Here is a 23561-nt window from a genome sequence, read left to right on the forward strand (position 1 = left end):
CCCTGGGTCAGGATGATCTCCTGGAGAGGGCGTGGCAACTCATTCCAGTATTCTTGCCTGGGAAATTCCATGGACAGAGGAGACTAGGGGGGCTGCAGCTCACAAAGGGTCACCAAGAGTTGGACATGACTGAAGCAACTTAGCATATTTTGGCCTCTGGATATTGTCCTTACTTTATTGGGAACTTATTTGTACATTTAAAGTTTTAAATTATTATTCGAATGTCAACACATTTCTAGTTTTTTTTTCAGCAGAGTTTTCAGCTTACAGAGACCTCCATATACTGGCAGAAGCAGGAATCCCTAAATTTACTTTAAAAACATGATCTTTGACTCTGAACCTAGTGAAATAAGATATCATCATAATAGATTATGAAAAGAAACACACCTAAAAAATCAGTTTATTCCTTTCCCCCAACTCCTCCTTATTTTAGGTTTACTAGTTTTGCTGTGTTTCTCATTAAAAAGTATGTTTATAAAAGTATAGTTGGAACTCCAGAAGGATTAAAGATGGAAGGACTTGGAATGGATTTGGCTTCTAGAACCACACAAATTCTTACTGTGTTGGTTTATCTTGAAATCAGAAAGTAACTTTCACATCTTAGACCTATAAAACTGCACACACAAAAAAGTGAAAAAATGTTTTCTATGCATAAAGGGTTGTGAAATAATGAGAGCGCACACAAAATGCTGGGATGATGCTCTTGTTTTCACACCTCTATGCCTGCTGAATCTATTCCCCTAAATCTATTCCCCTAAATCTCTATGTCCCTCTCATCCTTCAGTACCACCAATTCAAGTTACAACAGCTAATCCCCAGAGGGAGACAGTCCGTAGCCTGGTCTCCCCGTTCTTTCCCCTCTGACCCTCCTCCAATTAATCTGACTGTACTGTAAACCTTTGCGGTTTACTATTGTGTAACGTCGCCCACATCCCTTTCCCCCTCCCTCCCCCAGCCCCCTCCCCCCCAAAATCTGGGGAACTCCCGCTAAGGCAGTGCCACTGGCATTACTCATTCATCCCCATTCAGACTTTCCCCAGCATTTATTAAGGGCGCTCAGCTCCTGCCTCTCACTCGCGCTCTCCTCCGCTCCTTCTGCACTCTGAGAGCCTCTTGGCTCGTCCCCTCTCGGCGGTGGGAAGAACTTGTCTCTGCGGCCATGCATCTCCCCGTGATTCTGTTCTGCGCTCTCTGGTCTGCGGTGTCGGCGGAGAACTCAGATGATTATGAGCTCATGTATGTGAATTTGGACAACGAAATAGACAATGGACTCCATCCCACTGAGGACCGTAAGTTCATTTTAACTGTTTCTCTGCTAACCCTTAACTATATATCTACCTCCTTAGGTCTAAGTATTATACATATATTTTATTGCCAATGCAATAAACAACAACAACAGCAAAAAAGAGTTTTGCAAAAGAGAAAAGCACGTTAGGCAAGGAGGTTTCAAAAAGTTACTTCTCTCAGATACATAACGGGTCAAATTGTATGAAATTGCCGGTATTCGCCTGCTTTGAGCTCCATGAACGGCAATTTCATCGAGTTCAGCTTATGAACTTGCAAGGTTTTTGCAGGTTTCCTTAAAGGGAAGGGGGTACTGGGGACGGGCTGTCACTTGGCGATAATCGAGGTAGCTCGGCATTTTACAAAGAACACCCGAGGGAGGGTCAGGTCGGTAATGCGTGTATGTTCCCCGCTCTAGCCACGCCGTGCGACTGCAGTCGTGAGAACTCCGAGTGGGACAAGCTCTTCGTCATGCTGGAGAACTCGCAGATGCGGGAGAGCATGCTGCTGCAGGCCACCGACGACGTGATCCGGGGCGAGCTCCAGAAGCTGCGGGCCGAGCTGGGCCGGCTGGCGGGCAGCCTGCAGAGGCCGTGCGCGCCGGAGGCCCCCGCCGAGGCCAAGCTGGCCCGGGCGCTGGACGAGCTGTTGCAGGCGAGCCATGATGCGGGCCGCCGGCTGGCTCGCCTGGAAGAGGCCGGGGCGCGGCGGCCGCAGGAGGAGGCGTGGCGGACCCTGGGCACTGTGCTGGAGGAGCTGCGGCGGACGCGGGCCGACCTCCGAGCTGTGCAAGGCTGGGCAGCCAGCCGCTGGCTGCCGGCAGGTAAGGACGCGGAAACCGGTGGGGACCCCTGCGCGGCTTCGTTCTCAAAGCGCGGCTTGCGGGAAACCGAGTCAGCCAACCAAGCCTCTAAGGGGAGGCTTTAGTGGGAGGAAACACATCGGCTCACACCCTTCTGTTTCAGCATGCGCGGTCACAGAGCTCAGAATACACCATAAAGGGCGGGAAAATTGCTTTCAAAAGTAGTCAGTCTTCAGTCCCGAGGAACCCACAAGATAGCTGTGTAGGGAACCACCACAGTCTTGAAATAGACCTCAAGGGCCTCCAGACTGACACTTGATCCGACCAGGCGTTAGAGGAACTCTATTGGCCAGTTATAAGGGTGACCGCTCTCAATGTCCAGCGTCCCTCCCTTAGGGATTTCCACTTCTTCTAATTTTAGCCTGCCTCTCTCTTTAAGGGAGCTCTGGTTCCCCGCGCTATTTCCGGACTCAGCCTAATTTTTAGGAACGTTTTCCAGTCTCTGGGCTGGCCCCTCCTCCCTATCAGTTCCAAACAAGAGACTTGATGTTGAATCTGATCTCCCAAGGCCCCCACCCCGAGCCCCCAAGGGTCTGTGAAATGAGCTCCAGAGTGAGCTCCAAGAGTGAAGTTTGGAATAAACCAGCAGCTGAGGGGTCCACAGTGGGACAGTCAGATGTAGGAGCTAGTTGGCATCCACGCAGTACCTCCGGGGATGTGGAGGATCAGGGTGAAACAGAAGAGAGGCAGTTCAAACCAGATGCAACCTGTCAAAGTCCCATGTGATACTAGTGAACTTCCAAACATATGTGGGCCCAAAATAATACATTTTAAAGATGCCTCAAGGAAATATAGAGAAGGTTTGGAGTGAAGAACACTCCTTTATAAGTCAGAATTTCTAAGAAATGGTGCTATAACAATCTGTTGTGGGTTATATTAGAAAATCCGTGTCCTAGGTAAGAAAATATAAAATACACTCTTCCCTGTTCATAAGCAACTTATGAACAGAAAACAATTACAAACCATCCCTTCTTTATGTCCAATAAAGCAACTCTTACTATATGGGGTAGGAGGCAGAATCAAGCATATTTGAGAGCATATTTCATTTAAAATTGCAGAAACCATACCAAAATACCAGTCTTGGCTAAATAATTGAGGACTGTTTATCAGTACAGAGTATGTTGTGTTTTTTTTTTTTTTTTTAATATTAGGTAGGGCTTCAGAGGGGGGGAAATCATAAAATAAACATACAATAGATCCTTAGTGTAGGTGACAGGACAAACTATAATTCTCTGGCAGTTTTAATGGATGAAATTTCTTGTCTTTTGCAAGCCATGTAAAATCACTGTACATATCATGTACTGGGAAAACTGAAGAGTTATGCTAACTTTCAGCTCTACTCTGCATACTAGTTAGAGCAGAAGAAGGATGTATTTCTGAATTCAGAAGTGTTAATTCTTATTACATCCATTCATGCATTTACCCACATGCTTTGATTTTTCCTCTCTTGGCTTCCTGCCAGCTTGGCTCCTAAGGGATTCCTAATCATTCTGTTGTCAGCCTCTTAAGAACCTGGTTTTAATTTTGTTTGGTCTTTGATAATATAATCAGAAAAAACCTATTAGTTAAAAGCCATTTCATGAGAGAGTTTCTGACATTTTAAAGACACATCAAGAGTCTCAACCACCGACCCCCAAAAGAAGCCACAGAAAAAACTTGCCAACATGCAGTTCTACTCATTGAACTTACATAACCAGTGCAGCCTAGAGGGGAAGCTGGGTCTCTGAGAGGCGATCAAGGAAGGCTTTGGAATGCAATCCTGACTGCCTGGGCTTATTTAAACAGGAAATCAGTTAATTAGATTGCAGTAGGCGCTCTCTCTGAACACTGTTTTACTGAAACATTAGACAGTATCTAAAATGCCCAAGCATATGGTGATCTTTTGTTCCATGATCTTTGTTTGATTTAAATAACAGCTAGAAAAGTATGCATCTACCAATTTCATTTTCAAAAAGAATCAATGCCTCATTAAAAATTAATTTTAAAAAATCTTTAGAAATTAAAATTATTCAGGGAAAAAGTTAATACCAAAGTATGGCAGGACCAATTTTGTGCTTTAGTGTGATGTATAGGAATTTCTGAACCTCAATATCTTCTTTGACTATTTCAAAAGGATAAGGTCCATCTGCTTAATTTTTTGGGGTTGGAGCCCACCTCTCAGCCACTTGTAGACGGTTAACTTAGTTTACCACACTTCACATGGACATTTGGTTCCTGCAAGTCTTATTTACCATTTAGTCTTCAAATGCTCTGGGAATTTGTTTTTTAAAGCTATCTTATGATAAATCTTCTTTAAAAGGTTGTTATAAAGTGAACACTTAGCCCTAATTTTTGTTGTTGTTTAGTCGCTAAGTCATGTCCAACTCTTTTGTGACCCCATGGACTATAGACCACCAAGCTTCTCTGTCCATGGGATTTCCCAGGCAAGAATATACTGGACTGGGTTGCCATTTCCTTTTCCAAGCCCTAACTTAGATTTTTTAAAAATTCTTTAATTGGTCTTTTATATGTATATATTTGAGTTCAGCACTAGGCACAGCTCACTTATTAAAGCTTTTAGCATATTATTTCCCAGAGACACCTGAAAGGTCTTCACTTCAGCATCTGCAGCTCTCTGACTGACCATGTTACATGGAGATGGACAGAGGTGGGAGCTCCCACCCCTCAAGTTTGAAAGTCTCCTTCAAAGTGTGTATTAGTGGAAATATGTCCTTCATCCAGCTCCTCAGAAGAATTCACTCTTCCTTAAAGATTTTCAGTTAGGGCTTACATAGTACTTTAAGCATTTGGACAAAGTGAGAATTTTTAAGCATATCTTTGGTCTACAAAGTATCCCTGGTGGCTCAGAGGGTTAAGTGTCTGCCTGCAATGCGGGAGACCTGGATTCAATTCCTGGGTCAGGAAGATCTCCTGGAGAAGGAAATGACAACCCACTCCACTACTCTTGCCTGGAAAATTCCGTGGACAGAGGAGCCTGGTAGGCTACAGTCCATGGGATCGCAAAGAGTGGACATGACTGAGCAACTTCACTCTTTCACTCTTGGTCTACAAAGCTCTTCTCAAATGTTACATACTTGTTGCTTACAGACTTGCAGAATTTAGGAGGAGAAGGGAAGAGCCTTTGACAGATAACTATCAAGCCTAGAGAGATTGTGGGGCTCATCAAAAGCTACACTGCTTGCTAGTAGTAAAACAAACTGAATTCCAGTTCTTTTAGCCAAACCCAGGGGTTCTCCTACCACTAAGAGGCAGTGCAGTGTGCTGGTTAGGGTTGTGGCTCCTGCAGCCAGAATTGTTGTTGTTGTTCAGTTGTTAAGTCATGTCCAACTCTTTGTGACCCCATGGACTGCAGCACGCTGGGCTTCCCTGTCCTTCACTATCTCCCAGAGTTTGCTCAAACTCATGTCCATTGAGTCAGTGATGCTATCCAACCATCTCATCCTCTGTCACTCCCTTCTCCTTCTGTCCTCAACCTTTCCCAGCATCAGGGTCTTTTCCAGTGAGTCAGCGCTTAGCATCAGGTGCCCAAGTGCCCAAGTTCGAACCCAGTTTCACTATTTCTCTGTGTGCCTTCTTTTCCATTTAAATGCTTCCCTTAATGAGACAGTTGGATTTCCTTATTCCTGCTTTCCTTGCACTATACAGATTACCCTTGGGCCCCTCAAGTCATAACATATTGCTGCATGTAGTTTTCAGTTGTAGTCATTAAAGGTCCATCCTAAAATACCTAACTGCCAGAATCACTTCAAAATGAATTTGTATTTTCTCTCATATTCTTACTTTCTTGCCACTCTAGGTTGTGAAACAGCCATTTTATTCCCCATGCGTTCCAAGAAGATTTTTGCAAGCGTGCATCCGGTGACACCTATGAAACTTGAGACTTTCAGTGCCTGCATTTGGGTCAAAGCCACAGAAGTATTAAACAAAACAGTCCTGTTTTCCTATGGCACAAAGAGGAATCCATATGAGATCCAGCTGTACCTCAGCTATCAGTCCATAACGCTTGTGGTGGGTGGAGAGGAAAACAGACTGGTCGCTGATGCTGTGATTTCCCTAGGAACGTGGACCCATCTGTGCGGCACCTGGAATTCAAAGAAAGGGCACATGACCTTGTGGGTGAACGGTGACTTGGTGGCCACCACTGTCGATATGGCCACAGGTCACGTGGTTCCTGAGGGAGGAATCCTGCAGATTGGGCAAGAAAAGAACGGGTGCTGCGTGGGTGGTGGCTTTGATGAAGCATTAGCCTTTTCTGGCAGACTCACAGGCTTCAATATCTGGGACAGTGTTCTCAGCAACGAAGAGATAAGAGGGGCCGGAGGGGCAGAGTCCTGTCACATCCGGGGCAATGTGGTTGGGTGGGGAGTCACAGAGATTCAGCCCCACGGGGGAGCACAGTATGTTTCTTAAGGGCTGTGAAACTCGACTTGAAGCCAAAGAAATAATCTCACATTTTAAACATATGCCAGTTGGGAAGGTCTAAAAACCTGAATGCATATTAAGAACACTTGAGACTAATGAAGGAGAGGGTTGAGATCAATCTTTATTTATCTTGGCAAAATACTGAGTAAACAGTTGAAGGGGAGACATTGGAGAAGGCTTTTGGGGATATTGTCACTAGATTTTATGCCATGGTGCTTTCAGATTAATGCTGTGTCTTTGTCGGATAAACTCTCCAATAATTAAAAAGGAATGTATGAATGAACAGAAGGACAATTGTTTTACTTTTCTTTGATTAATTTCATTTTGGCCAGAGATGAATTTTACATTGGAAGAATAACAAAATAAAATTTGTTGTCCATTGTTCATTGGTATATGCCTTATTATGAAAAAATGATGATAAAACATATTTATACTACAATGTGACTTAACAAATACACATGTAGTTTATGTGTTATAATCAAATGTCATTTTTTGAGGAGATAGTTATATAAGTTATATTGTAAAATGGTTTTGTATTAATTTTATTAAGACTATTTTTGTAAAGTTCTACTGTAAATAAAATATTTTATAAAACTAGTCCATGTCATCTAAGTATATATTTAAAATGTCTGGGAGCAAATCCGCACTTCTCATTTTTTTTATCTAAAGCAAACACTAGTTTTCAGATGCTAATCTACTATGTAAATAGTAATGGTTAGTATTGTTAAAGGAGTTTCCCTGGTGGCTCAGTGGTAAAGAATATGCCTACAATGCAGGAGACTTGGGTTTGATTCCTGGGTTGGAAGATCCCCTGGAGAAGGAAATGGTAACCCACTCCAATATTCTTGCCTGGGAAATCCCATGGACTGAGGAGCCTGGCGGGCTACAGTTCATGGGGTCACAAAAGAGTTGGACACAACTTAGTGACTAAACAACAACAGTATTGTTAGAAACAAACTATAGAATTGTTTTAAGCATTGGCTTTCTATAAGTCATAAGCAAGAAAGATGATCTTAGCTAAGTCAATTCATCTCTCTGGGTTTTAGTTTTCTCAACTGAGAGATCAAGGAATTGAAGAAATGATTCCTTCCAATTTGATGATGCTGTGAACATACACAACTTTCTGTCCCATGTATACATTGAGAAAAAGTATGAATTATCAAAGTTCTCAGATTCACATGATGCCTGCAGGAGATGACTTAGGATTGTTATTGTGGTTATTATTTAGTCACTAAGCTTGACCGACTCTTTTGTGACCCCAGCACTGTAGCCCACCAGGCTCCTCTGTCCATGAGATTTCCCAGGCAAGAATACTGGAGTAGACTGCTACTTCCTTCTCCAAGGGATCTTCCCCACTCAGGGACTGAACCTGAGTTTCCTGTTTTGGCAGGGGGATTCTTTACCACTGAGCCACCTGGGACTCATGGGACTATTATAAGGGAGATCTAAAAATGTGGAAAAGAAACAATGACTTCTGCCCTTAACACATATCCCATTCTCTTACTTATGCATAAAGGAGAGGACAGTCAAAGCCCGTCATCTTGTAGATGGGGAGGTGACTCCCTACCACACTAATGTTCTCCTCCTGCGGATGCCGTGCAAGGGCTGATTGTGCAACATCTCAAAGCCACTTCTGAACATCAGTAGGGAACATAGTAGAACCCTGGTGATGATGTGTCTGCCTAAAGATAGGGCCTGAACAACCACAAGTCATTTCCTGTTCATGAGGTTTGGAGAAGAGAACCAATAGTAATTATCAAACCACATTTTTTAATGAACTAGCCTGGTCCCTGGGCTTCTCTGGGGGCTCAGTGGTAAGGAATCTGCCTGCCAATGCAAAAGACGATCCCCTGCAGAATGGCAACCCACTCCAGTATTCATGCCTGGGAAATCCCATGGATGAGCAGTGTGGTGGGCTATATAGTCTATGGGGTTGCAAAGGAGCTGGACATGAGTTAAAAACTAAACAACAGCCTAGACCTTAGGTTACTGAACTCTGGAATTTCTCAGTAAAAGGAGGGTGTTGAACATGTAGTATCTTTCAGCAGTGAAATTCTATAAATCCAGGAATCTTTGAAGATATTCAAGGTATCTGTATAGCTTCACCCTTCTCATGAGACTCACAAAACCAGGTTGAAATGTCTCAAAGGAAATCATTCCCAAGTTTGTGGTCACAAGTCAGTCTCATACCCTTGGAAATTACATATTTCAAGATTTCAGGCACAATGGTCATATGCAAGACCCTGATTAGCCACTGTCTATATATGGTGTTGGAGAAGACTCTTGAGAGTCCCTTGGACTGCTAGAAGACCCAACCAGTCCATCCTAAAGGAGATCAGTCCTGGGTGTTCACTGGAAGGACTGATGCTGAAGCTGAAACTCCAGTACTTTGGCCACCTCATGCGAAGAGTTAACTCATTGGAAAAGATCCTAATGCTGGGAAGAATTGGGGGCAGGAGGAGAAGGAGATGGCAGAGGATGAGATGGCTGGATGGCATCACTGACTCAATGGACATGGATTTGGGTGGACTCCAGGAGCTGGTGATGGACAGGGAGGCCTGGCGTGCTGCGATTCATGGGGTTGCAAAGAGTCGGACATGACTGAGTGACTGAACTGAACTGATATGACTCCAAATGCTAGAGGAGGAAATACTTGACCAAACCTTCAGCAGAGAGTTAGGCATGCTTTCAATTCTTTTCCACACTGGATCATGTATTACAACTGTTCAAGAGACCCTAACTGATGCCAGCCAAGAGGTATGCAAACTCATATGCTGATAAAGTTAAATGTAAGGGAACTTTTACATTTTTAACAGGAATAACATGTTGAAGGCAGAGAAGAAACAAATTGGAAAAGAATAAAGCAACCACTGGGTTACAAAAGTAGAAATTTCATCTACACCCAATCTGAATAAGTATTCTAAAGACTTCCAATTGTCCCCTCTGTTTCCCCTCTTTTGCCTAAGAAACAGAATTCTGATTTTTTAATGGTATGTATGGCCACTTGGAGTAAAGTTTCTATTTTCCAGTATCAAGTGCAAAACTAGATGTGGTCAAATGACTAAATTCTGGCTGATGGTGAAATACTGAATGTGCTTCCCTATCTCTTCCTCTATCTGATTGATTGCAATATGGTAGAAATGGCTAGAATTTCAGCAAACATCTCAGATTTAGCACAACAATATAGAATAAGCTTAGGTCTTTAATATTATGAACCTGTCTTGACAGCCCTAGGCTGCCTGTCCCTGCACTTCTTTTACAAAAAAAAAAAAAAATACACATACAGTTTTATCTTCTTCAGTCCACTATTGGTTGACCACTTAATCTAATCCTGATCCAGTGGAGCAATTTTTCTTTTTAATAAAGAAGACCAGGTACTTTATTCCTTCAAAATACTGATAGACTACATGTACAAAATACATTTTACAAATTTCAGGAAGCTGGCTAAATTTTTCTTTACGCTAATAGCATTTAGTGAATTATAGAATACACAGTGTCAAGAAAAGGAGGAAGTAAGAAATGTGTGAAACTGAGATTAAAATATCTAAAAAGAAATATCAGCATGCTGACTTAGTCTAGCGCATTGTCAAAGAGTCACTAACCAGGATGGTTACTGAGGGCATCATCTTATTATAGCACAGTAAAAGAATCATGCACGTTATTCAGAGAAAAATATGTGTATAATTAATACATAATACATTACACTTACAAAATATAAAACATTAGGTGTGTATGCTAGAGTGACCAACTGTCCTGGTTTGCCTAGGACTAACCCAGTTTTAGTACTGAGAGCCCCAGGAAATCTTTCAGTCCCAGGAAAACTGTGACAGTTTGCCATTTTGCAACTCTAGTACATATATATGTATAGCAGTAGAGCAACATTTTTGCAGAGATAGTAACTGACAAGATAGAGTTGATATATTTTCCTTGTCTGTTGCAATGTGAGTCGACTTTTAAAAAAAAATTTTTAACTGGAGGATAATTGCTTTACAATGTTGCACTGGTTCTGCTGTACTTCAACAAGAATCAGAATAAATGTATATATATATGTCTTCCCTCCCATCCTCGCCCCCATCCCATCCCTCTAGGTCATCACAGAGCAGCAGACTGGGCTCCCTGTGTCACAGAGCAGCCTCCCACTAGCTATCTGTTTTACACATAGTAGTGTATAAACATCAATGCTACTCTCTAAATTTGTCCCACCCTCTCCTTCCCCTCTGTGTCCACAAGACCGTCCTCCACATCTGCATCTCTATTCCTGCTCTGCAGATAGGACCATCCGTGCCAGTCTTCTAGATTTCACATATATATATGCATTAAGATACTATTTTTGTTTTTCTCTGACTTACTTCACTCTGTATAACATGCTGTCTAGGTTCATCTCATTTGAATTGACTCAAATTCATTCCTTTTTATGGCTTGGTAATATTTTATACAACATATATTGCATATATTGCATATTGTGGACAATTTGTACCACAACTTCTTTATCCATTCATCTCTCAGTGGACATCTAGGTTGCTTCCAAGTCCTGGTTATTGTAAATAGTGCTGCAGTGAGCATTAGGGTCCATGTGACTTTTTCAATCATGGTTTTCTCAGGGTATATGCCCAGTAGTGGAATTGCCGGGTCATATGATAGTTTTATTTCTAGTTTTTAAAGGAATCTTCATACCATTCTCTGTAGTGACTGTATCTGTTTGTATTCCCACCAACAGTACAAGAGGGTTCCCTTTTCTCCATATCCTCTCTAGCATTTATTGTCTGTAGACTTTTTGATGATGGCCATTCTGACTGGTGTGTGGTGATATCTCATTGTGGTTTTGATTTGCATTTCTCTAATAAGTAATGATGTTGAGCATCTTTTCATGTGTTTGTTGGCCACCTGTATGTCTTCTTTGGAGCAATGTCTGTTCAGGTCCTCTGCCCGTTTTTTCATTGTCTTGTTTTCTGATATTGAGCTGCATGAGCTGCTTGTATATTTTGGAGATTACTCCTTCGTCAGTTGCTTCATTTGAAACTATTTTCTTCCATTCTGAGGGTTGTCTTTTTACCTTGTTTACAGTTTCCTTTGATGTGCATGAGTTGACTTTTAATCAAATATTAATTCCTTAAAATATATCCAGAACAGTTGGCTATTAAGTATACATTACAGAATCTTAGAGCTAGGTATTTATTATACTCAGTTAACTTCACCTAAAAAAACAGATTATCAAACAAAGAAGAAATTATAATTGATTTTTAGTTCATCTCTTGTTAAATTTTATATTAGAAAACTCTTTGAGAAGCTAACTAAGGCCAAATGTTTCTAGAGCTGTATTGTAGCCACTAAGAAATACCACTCAAAAAGTTAAAAATCTTGGTCAAAGTAATTGTGTGTGTTCACTTGTATATTCCTTGATTCAGTGAACTTGAAAACTCAGATTGATGATCCTTGCATTATGTTTTATAAATCTAGAGTATAGAAGAAAGCTTCCTGGGCTTGGGGGTCAGGAACACAGCATTCAGACCCTAGCATTATTATCCACTAACTAGATGACAAAGGCCTGCCAATTGATCTTTATGAGTCTCAAGTCAGCCAAGAAACTGGGGATAACAGCACTTGCCTAACTTGCTGAAGGGGTATTATAAAAATAATATAATGACAGATAATGTATCTAAAAATGTTTTATAAACCCTGAAATAATTTTTGAAATGAAGTAGTTACCATAAAAATGTATTTCCAAGTTGTTCCCAGTGGATTTAACAGAAAATAAGTGAACAAAAACACAAACAAACAAACACAAAGATTCCTTTCCACTGTGGGTAAGTTACTCTCAGAGCTTGGCCCATGGATGTTCATAACTGTGTAGGCTTTATTCTACTTAACAGCAACATCTGCTGGTGAAGTCAGGAAGGTGCAAACTCTGACATGCATCAGATCCAAGACCTGGTTAATAATTCAGAAGACATTCTTTTCTGATTCAAGATGTTTCTCTATTTCTTGATCTACATTTGTACTGACTTTTATAACATAAAATTTAATATATCCTTATATGTTCAGGTTGAATGTTCAGGTTGAATATTCTTAATGAGAATTACTTTAATAGCCTGTTTTCTACAATATTTGATTAATAGAGTTTTTTCCTCAATAAGCTGTAATGCAGTGAACTTAAAACCTTTTCTTTGAAAAATAACTGTATCATGAATTTTTAATGGCTAAGCACCTCCTCAGAGATTACAGAACTCCACAAATGATTATGATTCTGCCTTTAATTTTTTAATATGGGCCTGGTATATGACAGACACTCAGTGATGACAATAACAATGATTATGAAAATGGCAATAAAAAGAAGAATCATGGTAACCTCTAATGAACTGTGTGCCAGGCACTGGGCAAAGTATAATGGCTTTATCTATTTCAGACTCATACCCACCCTATATATTATTACTGCCACAGTAAATGGGAGGTCAATTTTCTATCTCCATTTTTCTGAGACAGCTTACCAATCAGTGGTTTGAATTTGGTCTCACATTGAGAAAGAAATAAGGTAAATTTATCATAATTAACTAGACAGTCTTTTCCAAGCTATTGCCAAGAAGTCAGAAAGGAATTTGGACTCTTGCTGAGACAAGAGTGTATTTCTTTCCAAAGACTATCTACTTAAGTTTCAAATCATTTGAGGTCATCTTGTGATTAGCGCCAGAGGACTATGTAAAACACACATTGACAGAGAGGCATATTTCCTTCTTTTGACCACTGATTCAGAAATGCAGAGGAAAGGATGTCACTGTCTGCTTTTAGTTTTGACAGTAGTGGTGTGTGTTGCATTACAGAGTTCCAAATCAAAATTTGGGAAGGGTTTCCCTCTAGGCTCTCAAATAATCCGTTACAGTTGAGATACCCTTATTTCAGGGATCACCAATTATATTGTCAGCTTCCTAGGTAAAAGATATGCTAATTCAGGGGGAGGAGCCAAGATGGCGGAGGAGTAGGACCGGGAGACCACTTTCTCTCCTACAAATTCATCAAAAGAATAACCGAATGCAGAGCAAACTTCACAAAACAACTTCTGATCGCTAGCTGAGGTCATCAGGCGCCCAGAAAAGCAGACCATTGTCTTCGAAAGGAGGTAGGACAAAATATAAAAGATAAAAAGTGAGACAAAAGAGCTAAGGACGGAGACCCGTCCCGGGAAGGGAGTCTTAGGCGGCCTTGCTTGGGCTAGGGTCCGGGCCTGAGTGCCCTGAGGACAATCGGGGGGAGCTTCTGTGAGGTGCCAACTTGAACTGTGGGAGACCAAAGGAGAGAGAGAAAATTGACCGGCCGGAACACACTGCCGGCCGTTCGCAGAACAAAGGGACGGGGAAAGTCCCGAGAAGAGCTCGCAGGCTGCGGACCGGCCCAGCCCCGCCGGAGGCAGGAGGCAGGGGGGAGGGGAAGGTCGCGGCGAGACACAGGGCGCAGGCACCCGACCGGCGCGGGGAGGGGACTGGGGCTGGGGACGCGGAGGGCGGAAGGCGCGCGCACCCGCCTGGCGCCAGCGGAAACTGAGACTGGGTCCGCGGAAGGGAGTGGGTGCACCACACCTGGGGATAGCGCGCCCACCAAGCCCCTGGCTGCCTGGACCGCTCTGACGGGGAAGGCACAGAGAGCAGGCGCAGCTTTTCCTTCCGCGCTTTTGTGTAACACCCGAGGGCTGGAACCTCGCGCAGCGCGGGCGCGCTCCATATAGAACAGCCGGGAGCCTGAGCAGCGCAGACGGAGAAAGCAGCGTCAGCCCCTTCCGGCAGCGCCAGCCCGCCCCCGCAGGGCCAGCCCCTCCCCGCAGCGTCAGCCCCACCCCGCAGCGCCAGCCCCGCCCCGCAGCGTCAGCCCCGCCCCGCAGCGTCAGCCCCTCCCAGCAGCGCAACGGAACTAGCTACCTGAATAAGAGTCCGCCTCCGGCCGCCTGTGTCAGGGCGGAAATAAGCCTCTGAAGAGACCGGCAAACAGAAGCCAAATAAACAAAGGGAACCGCTTCAGAAGGGACTGGTGCAACAGATTAAAATCCCTGAAGAAAACACCGACTTCACCGGAAGGGCCCTGTAGATATCGAGAAGTGCAAGCTGGAACGAGGAGCTATCTGAAACTGAGCCGAACCCACACTGACCGCAACAGCTCCAGAGAAATTCCTAGACATATTTTTACTTTTTTTTTTATTTTTCTGTTTTTTCTAAGTAAGGAAAAAAAAAAAAAATTTTTTTCTTTTTATATTTTTCTTTTTTATTTTTTCTCTTTTATTTTCCTTTAAAATTCCCTATTACTCCCCCATTACTCCTTAACTTTCATTTTCATAGATTTTTACGATTTTTTTAATTAGGGGAAAAAAAAATTTTTTTTTTCTTTCTTTTTTTTTTTTTTTTTCTTTTTCTTTTTTTTTCTTCTCCTTTTTCTTCTTTTTTTTTTCTTTCCTTTTTCTCTTCTATTTTCTATTTTTCTTTTTCTCTTATTTCTTTTAAAGTCCTCTAGTACTCCTCTACTACTCTTCATTTTCATCTTCACTACACTATAACCTTACAAAAAAAAAAAAAAAGAGAAGCCCTATCTTAAAACCGAAGATTATTCCCTCCCAATCTTGACTCTCTGTTTTCTACCTCAGAACACCTCTATTTCCTCTTTTCCCCTTCTCTTCCCCATCCAATTCTGTGAATCCTTGTAGGTGTCTGAGATACGAGAACACTCTGGGAACAGACAGCTGCGTAGATCTGTCTCTCTCCTCTTGAGTCCCCTTTTTTCTCCTCCTACTCATCTCTATCTCCCTCCTCCCTTTTCTCCTGTTCATGTAACTCTGTGAACCTCTCTGGGTGTCCCTAACGGGGGAGAATCTTTTCGCCATTAACCTAGAAGTTTAATTATCAGAGCTGTATAGTTGGAGAAGTCCTGAGACTACAGGAAGAATAAAACTGAAATCCAGAGGCAGGAAACTTAAGCCCAAAACCTGAGAACACCAGAAAACTCCTGACTACATGGAACTTTAAGTGATAAGTGACCGTCCAAAAGCCTCCATACCTACACTGAAACCAACCACCACCCAAGAGCCAATAAGTTTTAGAGCAAGACATACCACGCAAATTCTCCAGCAACACAGGAACATAGCCCTGAATGTCAACATACAGGCTACCCAAGGTCACACCTAACACATAGACCCAACTCAAAACTCATTACTGGGCACTCCATTGCTCTCCAAAGAGAAGAAATCAAGTTCCACGCACCAGTACACTGACGCAAGCTTCCCTAACCAGGAAACCTTGACAAGCCAAACGTCCAACCCCACCCACTGGGTAAATCCTCCACAATAAAAAGGAACCACAGACCTCCAGAATACAGAAAGTCCACTCCAGACACAGCAATCTAAACAAGATGAAAAGGCAAAGAAATACCCAACAGGTAAAGGAACAAGAAAAATGCCCACCAAGTCAAACAAAAGAGGAGGAGATAGGGAATCTACCTGAAAAAGAATTTAGAATAATGATAATAAAAATGATCCAAAATCTTGAAAACAAAATGGAGTTACAGATAAATAGCTTGGAAACAAAGATTGAAAAGATACAAGAATTGTTTAATAAAGACCTAGAAGAAATAAAAAAGAGTCAATTAAAAATGAATAATGCAATGAATGAGATCAAAAACACTTTGGAGGGAACCAAGAGTAGAATAACGGAGGCAGAAGATAGGATAAGTGAGATAGAAGATAAAATGGTGGAAATAAATGAAGCAGAGAGGAAAAAAGAAAAAAGGATCAAAAGAAATGAGGACAACCTCAGGGACCTCTGGGACAATGTGAAACGCCCCAACATTCGAATCATAGGAGTTCCAGAAGAAGAAGACAAAAAGAAAGGCCATGAGAAAATACTCGAGGAGATAATAGCTGAAAACTTCCCTAAAATGGGGAAGGAAATAGCCACCCAAGTCCAAGAAACCCAGAGAGTTCCAAACAGGATAAACCCAAGGCGAAACACCCCAAGACACATATTAATCAAACTAACAAAGATCAAACACAAAGAACAAATATTAAAAGCAGCAAGGGAAAAACAACAAATAACACACAAAGGGATTCCCATAAGGATAACAGCTGATCTATCAATAGAAACCCTCCAGGCCAGAAGGGAATGGCAGGACGTCCTGAAAGTAATGAAAGAGAATAACCTACAACCTAGATTACTGTATCCAGCAAGGATCTCATTCAGATATGAAGGAGAACTCAAAAGCTTTACAGATAAGCAAAAGCTGAGAGAATTCAGCACTACCAAACCAGCTCTTCAACAAATGCTAAAGGATCTTCTCTAGACAGGAAATGCAGAAAGGTTGTATAAACGTGAACCCAAAACAACAAAGTAAATGGCAACGGGACCACACCTATCAATAATTACCCTAAATGTAAATGGGTTGAATGCCCCAACCAAAAGACAAAGATTGGCTGAATGGATACAAAAACAAGACCCCTATATATGCTGTCTACAAGAGACCCACCTCAAAACAAGAGACACATACAGACTGAAAGTGAAGGGCTGGAAAAAAATATTTCATGCAAACGGAGACCAAAAGAAAGCAGGAGTCGCAATACTCATATCAGATAAAATAGACTTTCAAATAAAAGCTGTGAAAAGAGACAAAGAAGGACACTACATAATGATCAAAGGATCAATCCAAGAAGAAGATATAACAATTATAAATATATATGCACCCAACATAGGAGCACCGCAATATGTACGGCAAACACTAACGAGTATGAAAGAGGAAATTAATAGTAACACAATAATAGTGGGAGACTTTAATACCCCACTCACAACTATGGATAGATCAACTACACAGAAAATTAACAAGGAAACACAAACTTTAAATGACACAATGGACCAGCTAGACCTAATTGATATCTATAGGACATTTCACCCCAAAACAATCAACTTCACCTTTTTCTCAAGTGCACACGGAACCTTCTCCAGAATAGATCACATCCTGGGCCATAAATCTGGTCTTGGAAAATTCAAAAAAATTGAAATCATTCCAGTCATCTTTTCTGACCACAGTGCAGTAAGATTAGATCTCAATTACAGGAAAAAAATTGTTAAAAATTCAAACACATGGAGGCTAAATAACACACTTCTGAATAACCAACAAATCATAGAAGAAATCAAAAAAGAAATCAAAATATGTATAGAAATGAATGAAAATGAAAACACAACAACCCAAAACCTATGGGACACTGTAAAAGCAGTGCTAAGGGGAAAGTTCATAGCATTACAGGCTTACATCAAGAAACAAGAAAAAAGCCAAATAAATAACCTAACTCTACACCTAAAGCAATTAGAGAAGGAAGAAATGAAGAACCCCAGGGTTAGCAGAAGGAAAGAAATCTTAAAAATCAGGGCAGAAATAAATGCAAAAGAAACTAAAGAGACCATAGCAAAAATCAACAAAGCTAAAAGCTGGTTTTTTGAAAAAATAAACAAAATTGACAAACCATTAGCAAGACTCATTAAGAAGCAAAGAGAGAAGAACCAAATTAACAAAATTAGAAATGAAAATGGAGAGATCACAACAGACAACACTGAAATACAAAGGATCATAAGAGACTACTACCAGCAGCTCTATGCCAATAAAATGGACAACTTGGATGAAACGGACAAATTCTTAGAAAAGTATAACTTTCCAAAACTGAACCAGGAAGAAATAGAAGATCTTAACAGACCCATCACAGGCAAGGAAATCGAAAGTGTAATCAAAAATCTTCCAGCAAACAAAAGCCCAGGACCAGATGGCTTCACAGCTGAATTCTACCAAAAATTTAGAGAAGAGCTAACACCTACCTTACTCAAACTCTTCCAGAAAATTGCAGAAGAAGGTAAACTTCCAAACTCATTCTATGAGGCCACCATCACCCTAATTCCAAAACCAGACAAAGATGCCACAAAAAAAGAAAACTACAGGCCAATATCACTGATGAACATAGATGCAAAAATCCTTAACAAAATTCTAGCAAACAGAATCCAACAACATATTAAAAAAATCATACACCACGACCAAGTGGGCTTTATCCCAGGAATGCAAGGATTCTTCAATATCCGCAAATCAATCAACGTAATACACCACATTAACAAATTGAAAGATAAAAACCATATGATTATCTCAATAGATGCAGAGAAAGCCTTTGACAAAATTCAACACTCATTTATGATTAAAACTCTCCAAAAAGCAGGAATAGAAGGAACATACCTCAACATTATAAAAGCCATATATGACAAACCCACAGCAAGCATCACCCTCAATGGTGAAAAATTGAAAGCATTCCCCCTGAAATCAGGAACAAGACAAGGGTGCCCACTGTCACCACTACTGTTCAACATAGTGTTGGAAGTTCTGGCCACAGCAATCAGAGCAGAAAAAGAAGTAAAAGGAATCCAGATAGGAAAAGAAGAAGTGAAACTCTCACTGTTTGCAGATGACATGATCCTCTACATAGAAAACCCTAAAGACTCTACCAGAAAATTACTAGAACTAATCAATGAATATAGTAAAGTTGCAGGATATAAAATTAACACACAGAAATCCCTTGCATTCCTATATACTAACAATGAAAAAACAGAAAGAGAAATTAAGGAAACAATACCACTCACCATTGCAACAAAAAGAATAAAATACTTAGGAGTATATCTACCTAAAGAAACAAAAGACCTATACATAGAAAACTATAAAACACTGATGAAAGAAATCAAAGAGGACACAAACAGATGGAGAAACATACCGTGTTCATGGATTGGAAGAATCAATATTGTCAAAATGGCTATTCTACCCAAAGCAATCTATAGATTCAATGCAATCCCTATCAAGCTACCAACGGTATTTTTCACAGAACTAGACCAAAGAATTTCACAATTTGTATGGAAATACAAAAAACCTCGAATAGCCAAAGTAATCTTGAGAAAGAAGAATGGAACTGGAGGAATCAACCTGCCTGACTTCAGACTCTACTACAAAGCCACAGTCATCAAGACAGTATGGTACTGGCACAAAGACAGAAATATAGATCAATGGAACAGAATAGAAAGCCCAGAGATAAATCCACGAACCTATGGACACCTTATCTTTGACAAAGGAGGCAAGGATATACAATGGAAAAAAGACAACCTCTTTAACAAGTGGTGCTGGGAAAACTGGTCAACCACTTGTAAAAGAATGAAACTAGAACACTTTCTAACACCATACACAAAAATAAACTCAAAATGGATTAAAGATCTAAATGTAAGACCAGAAACTATAAAACTCCTAGAGGAGAACATAGGCAAAACACTCTCTGACATAAATCACAGCAAGATCCTCTATGACCCACCTCCCAGAATATTGGAAATAAAAGCAAAACTAAACAAATGGGATCTAATGAAACTTAAAAGCTTTTGCACTACAAAGGAAACTATAAGTAAGGTGAAAAGACAGCCGTCAGATTGGGAGAAAATAATAGCAAATGAAGAAACAGACAAAGGATTAATCTCAAAAATATACAAGCAACTCCTGAAGCTCAATTCCAGAAAAATAAATGACCCAATCAAAAAATGGGCCAAAGAACTAAACAGACATTTCTCCAAAGAAGACATACAGATGGCTAACAAACACATGAAAAGGTGCTCAACATCACTCATTATTAGAGAAATGCAAATCAAAACCACAATGAGGTACCATTACACGCCAGTCAGGATGGCTGCTATCCAAAAGACTACAAGCAATAAATGCTGGAGAGGGTGTGGAGAAAAGGGAACCCTCTTACACTGTTGGTGGGAATGCAAACTAGTACAGCCACTATGGAAAACAGTGTGGAGATTCCTTAAAAAACTGGAAATAGAACTGCCATATGACCCAGCAATCCCACTTTTGGGCATACACACTGAGGAAACCAGATCTGAAAGAGACACGTGCACCCCAATGTTCATTGCAGCACTGTTTATAATAGCCAGGACATGGAAGCAACCTAGATGCCCATCAGCAGATGAATGGATAAGGAAGCTGTGGTACATATACACCATGGAATATTACTCAGCTGTCAAAAAGAATTCATTTGAATCAGTCCTAATGAGATGGATGAAACTGGAGCCCATTATACAGAGTGAAGTAAGCCAGAAAGATAAAGAACATTACAGCATACTAACACATATATATGGAATTTAGAAAGATGGTAATGATAACCCTATATGCAAAACAGAAAAAGAGACACAGAAATACAGAACAGACTTTTGAACTCTGTGGGAGAATGTGAGGGTGGGATGTTTCAAAAGAACAGCATGTGTACTATCTATGGTGAAACAGATCACCAGCCCAGGTGGGATGCATGAGACAAGTGCTCGGGCCTGGTGCACTGGGAAGACCCAGAGGAGTCGGGTGAAGAGGGAGGTGGGAGGGGGGATCGGGATGGGGAATAAGTGTAAATCTATGGCTGATTCATATCAATGTATGACAAAACCCACTGAAAAAAAAAAAAAAAAAAAAAAAAAAAGAAATACACAAATATATGCAAGGAAGTTCTTCAAAGAATAATTTATAATAAAAAGAATACCAAACAATAAAAAAAAAAAAAAAAAAGATATGCTAATTCATTGTGCTTTTATATTCCAACACTGGACAGGTTTAACAGAGCATCGTCACATGGCAAAGAACAAGTTTTAAGAATTATTCATGATGGCTGAAAAACAAATCTTCCACTCTGAAAAGGTTCTAATGTTATAAAATATTAAATCACTTTATATGATTTAAGCAGAAAACCTGTTTTTAATAATCACCCAAGGGATATGCTTATCTTATTATTAATTCAATGGGGGAAGCATTCAACATTTCCCCATTAACTATGATTTCAGTTGTAGCTTTTTGTAGCTATCCTTTATTAGATTAAGGATATTTCCTTCTATTGCTAATTTGCTGAGAGGTATTTTCTTTTTTATCATGAACAAAGGGAGAGTGTATGTATATGTGTGTGTGTTAAGTCACTTCAGTCATGTCCGACTCTTTGTGACCCTCTGGACTGTAGCCCATCAGGTTCCTCTGACCATGGGATTCTCCAGTCAAGAATACTGGAGTGGGTTGTCATGCCCTCCTCCAGGTGATCTTTCCAATCCAGGAATGGAACCTGTGTCCCTTATGTCTCCTGCATTGGCAGGTGGGTTCTTTACCACTAGCACCACCTGGGAAGCCTATACACACACACACACACACACACACACACACACATCTCTCTTAACTATAACCTTAATTATATATAATTATATAATAATTATATCCATATTATATCCTCTTAATAAGCGTTAGAAAGCTCTCCAAAATGCTTAGGTTGCATTCTTCCTGGGATAACTTAACTTTTATAAAGTGAGACTCACAACAGTCCCTCCCTCATAAGCTGTTAGGAGAATTATGTAAAAAGACTAGTACCATGTACAGAACTATGGATGGAGGTTCGTGACATTGTACAGGAGGCAGGGATCAAAACCATCCCCAAGAAAAAGAAGTGCAAAAAGGCAAAACGGTTGTCTGAGGAGGCCTTACAAATAGCTGTGAAAAAAAGAGAAGCAAAAAGCAAAGGAGAAAAGGAAAGATACACCCATTTGATTGCAGAGTTCCAAAGAGTACCAAGGAAAGATAAGAAAGACTTCCTCAACAATCAATGCAAAGAAATAGAGGAAAACAATAGAATGGGAAAGACTAGAGATCTCTTCAAGAAAATTAGAGATACCAAGGGAACATTTCATGCAAAGATGGGCTCAATAAAGGACAGGAATGGTATGGACTTAACAGAAGCAGAAGATATTAAAAAGAGGTGGCAAGAATACACAGAAGAACTATACAAAAAAGATCTTTATGACCCAGATAATCATGATGGTGTGATCATTCACCTAGAGCCAGACAGTCTGGAATATAAAGTCAAGTGGGCCTTAGGAAGCATCACTATGAACAAAGCTACTGAAGGTGATGGAATTCCAGTTGAGCTATTTCAAATCCTAAAAGATGATGCTGTGAAAGTGCTGCACTCAATATGCCAGCAAATTTGGAAAACTCAGCAGTGGCTACAGGACTGGAAAAGGTCAGTTTTCATTCCAATCCCAAAGAAAGGCAATGACAAAGAATGCTCAAACTACAGCACAATTGCACTTATCTCACACACTAGCAAAGTAATGCTCAAAATTCTCCAAGCTAGGCTTCAGCAGTATGTGAACCATGAACTTCCAGATGTTCAAACTGGATTTAGAAAACGCAGAGAAACCAGAGACCAAATTGCCAACATCCATTGGATCATGAAAAAACAAGAGAGTTCCAGAAAAACATCTATTTCTGCTTTATTGACTATTCTAAAGCCTTTGACTGTATGGATCACAATAAACTGTAGAAAATTCTTAAAGAGGGAATACCAGACCACCTGATCTGCCTCCTGAGAAATCTGTATGCAGATCAAGAAGCAACAGTGAGAACTGGACATGGAATAATGGAACAAAAGACTGGTTTCAAATCGGGAAAGGAGTACATCAAGGCCATATATTGTCACCCTGCTTATTCAACTTATATGCAGAGTACATCATGAGAAACGCTGGACTGGATGAAGCACAAGCTGGAATCAAGATTGACGGGAGAAATATCAATAACCTCAGATATGCAGATGACACCACTCTTATGGCAGAAAGCAAAGAAGAACTGAAGAGCCTCTTGATGAAAGTGAAAGAGGAGAGTGGAAAAGTTAAAACTCAACATTCAGAAAACTAAGATCAGGGCATCCGGTCCTATCACTCCATGGCAAATAGGTGGGGAAACAGTGAAAACAGTGACAGACTTTATTATTATTATCATTATTTTGTCTCCAAAATCACTGCAGATGGTGATTGCAGGCATGAAATTAAAAGACGCTTGCTTCTTGGAAGAAAAGGTATGACCAGTCTAGACAGCATGTTAAAAAGCAGAGACATTACTTTGCTGTCAAGGTCCGTCTTGTTAAAGCTATGGTTTT

General features: G+C 40.7%; 2 protein-coding genes across 7 annotated transcripts in view; one reads left to right on the plus strand and one right to left on the minus strand.

Moving 5' to 3' along the window:
* The window catches only part of VEPH1 (ventricular zone expressed PH domain containing 1), a 320038-nt gene that overhangs the window by 229359 nt on the left and 67118 nt on the right, over positions 1 to 23561 (minus strand). The window lies entirely within an intron of this gene.
* PTX3 (pentraxin 3) lies at positions 1026 to 7165 on the plus strand. Its single transcript, XM_043874512.1, has 3 exons — positions 1026 to 1289; positions 1703 to 2107; positions 5943 to 7165. The coding sequence occupies exons 1-3, from the start codon at positions 1160 to 1162 to the stop codon at positions 6554 to 6556; spliced, it is 1149 nt and encodes a 382-aa protein (XP_043730447.1). The 5' UTR covers positions 1026 to 1159; the 3' UTR covers positions 6557 to 7165.

Source organism: Cervus elaphus, chromosome 19 (genome assembly GCF_910594005.1).
Source record: "Cervus elaphus chromosome 19, mCerEla1.1, whole genome shotgun sequence".
In the NCBI taxonomy this organism is placed as follows: Eukaryota; Metazoa; Chordata; class Mammalia; order Artiodactyla; family Cervidae; genus Cervus; species Cervus elaphus.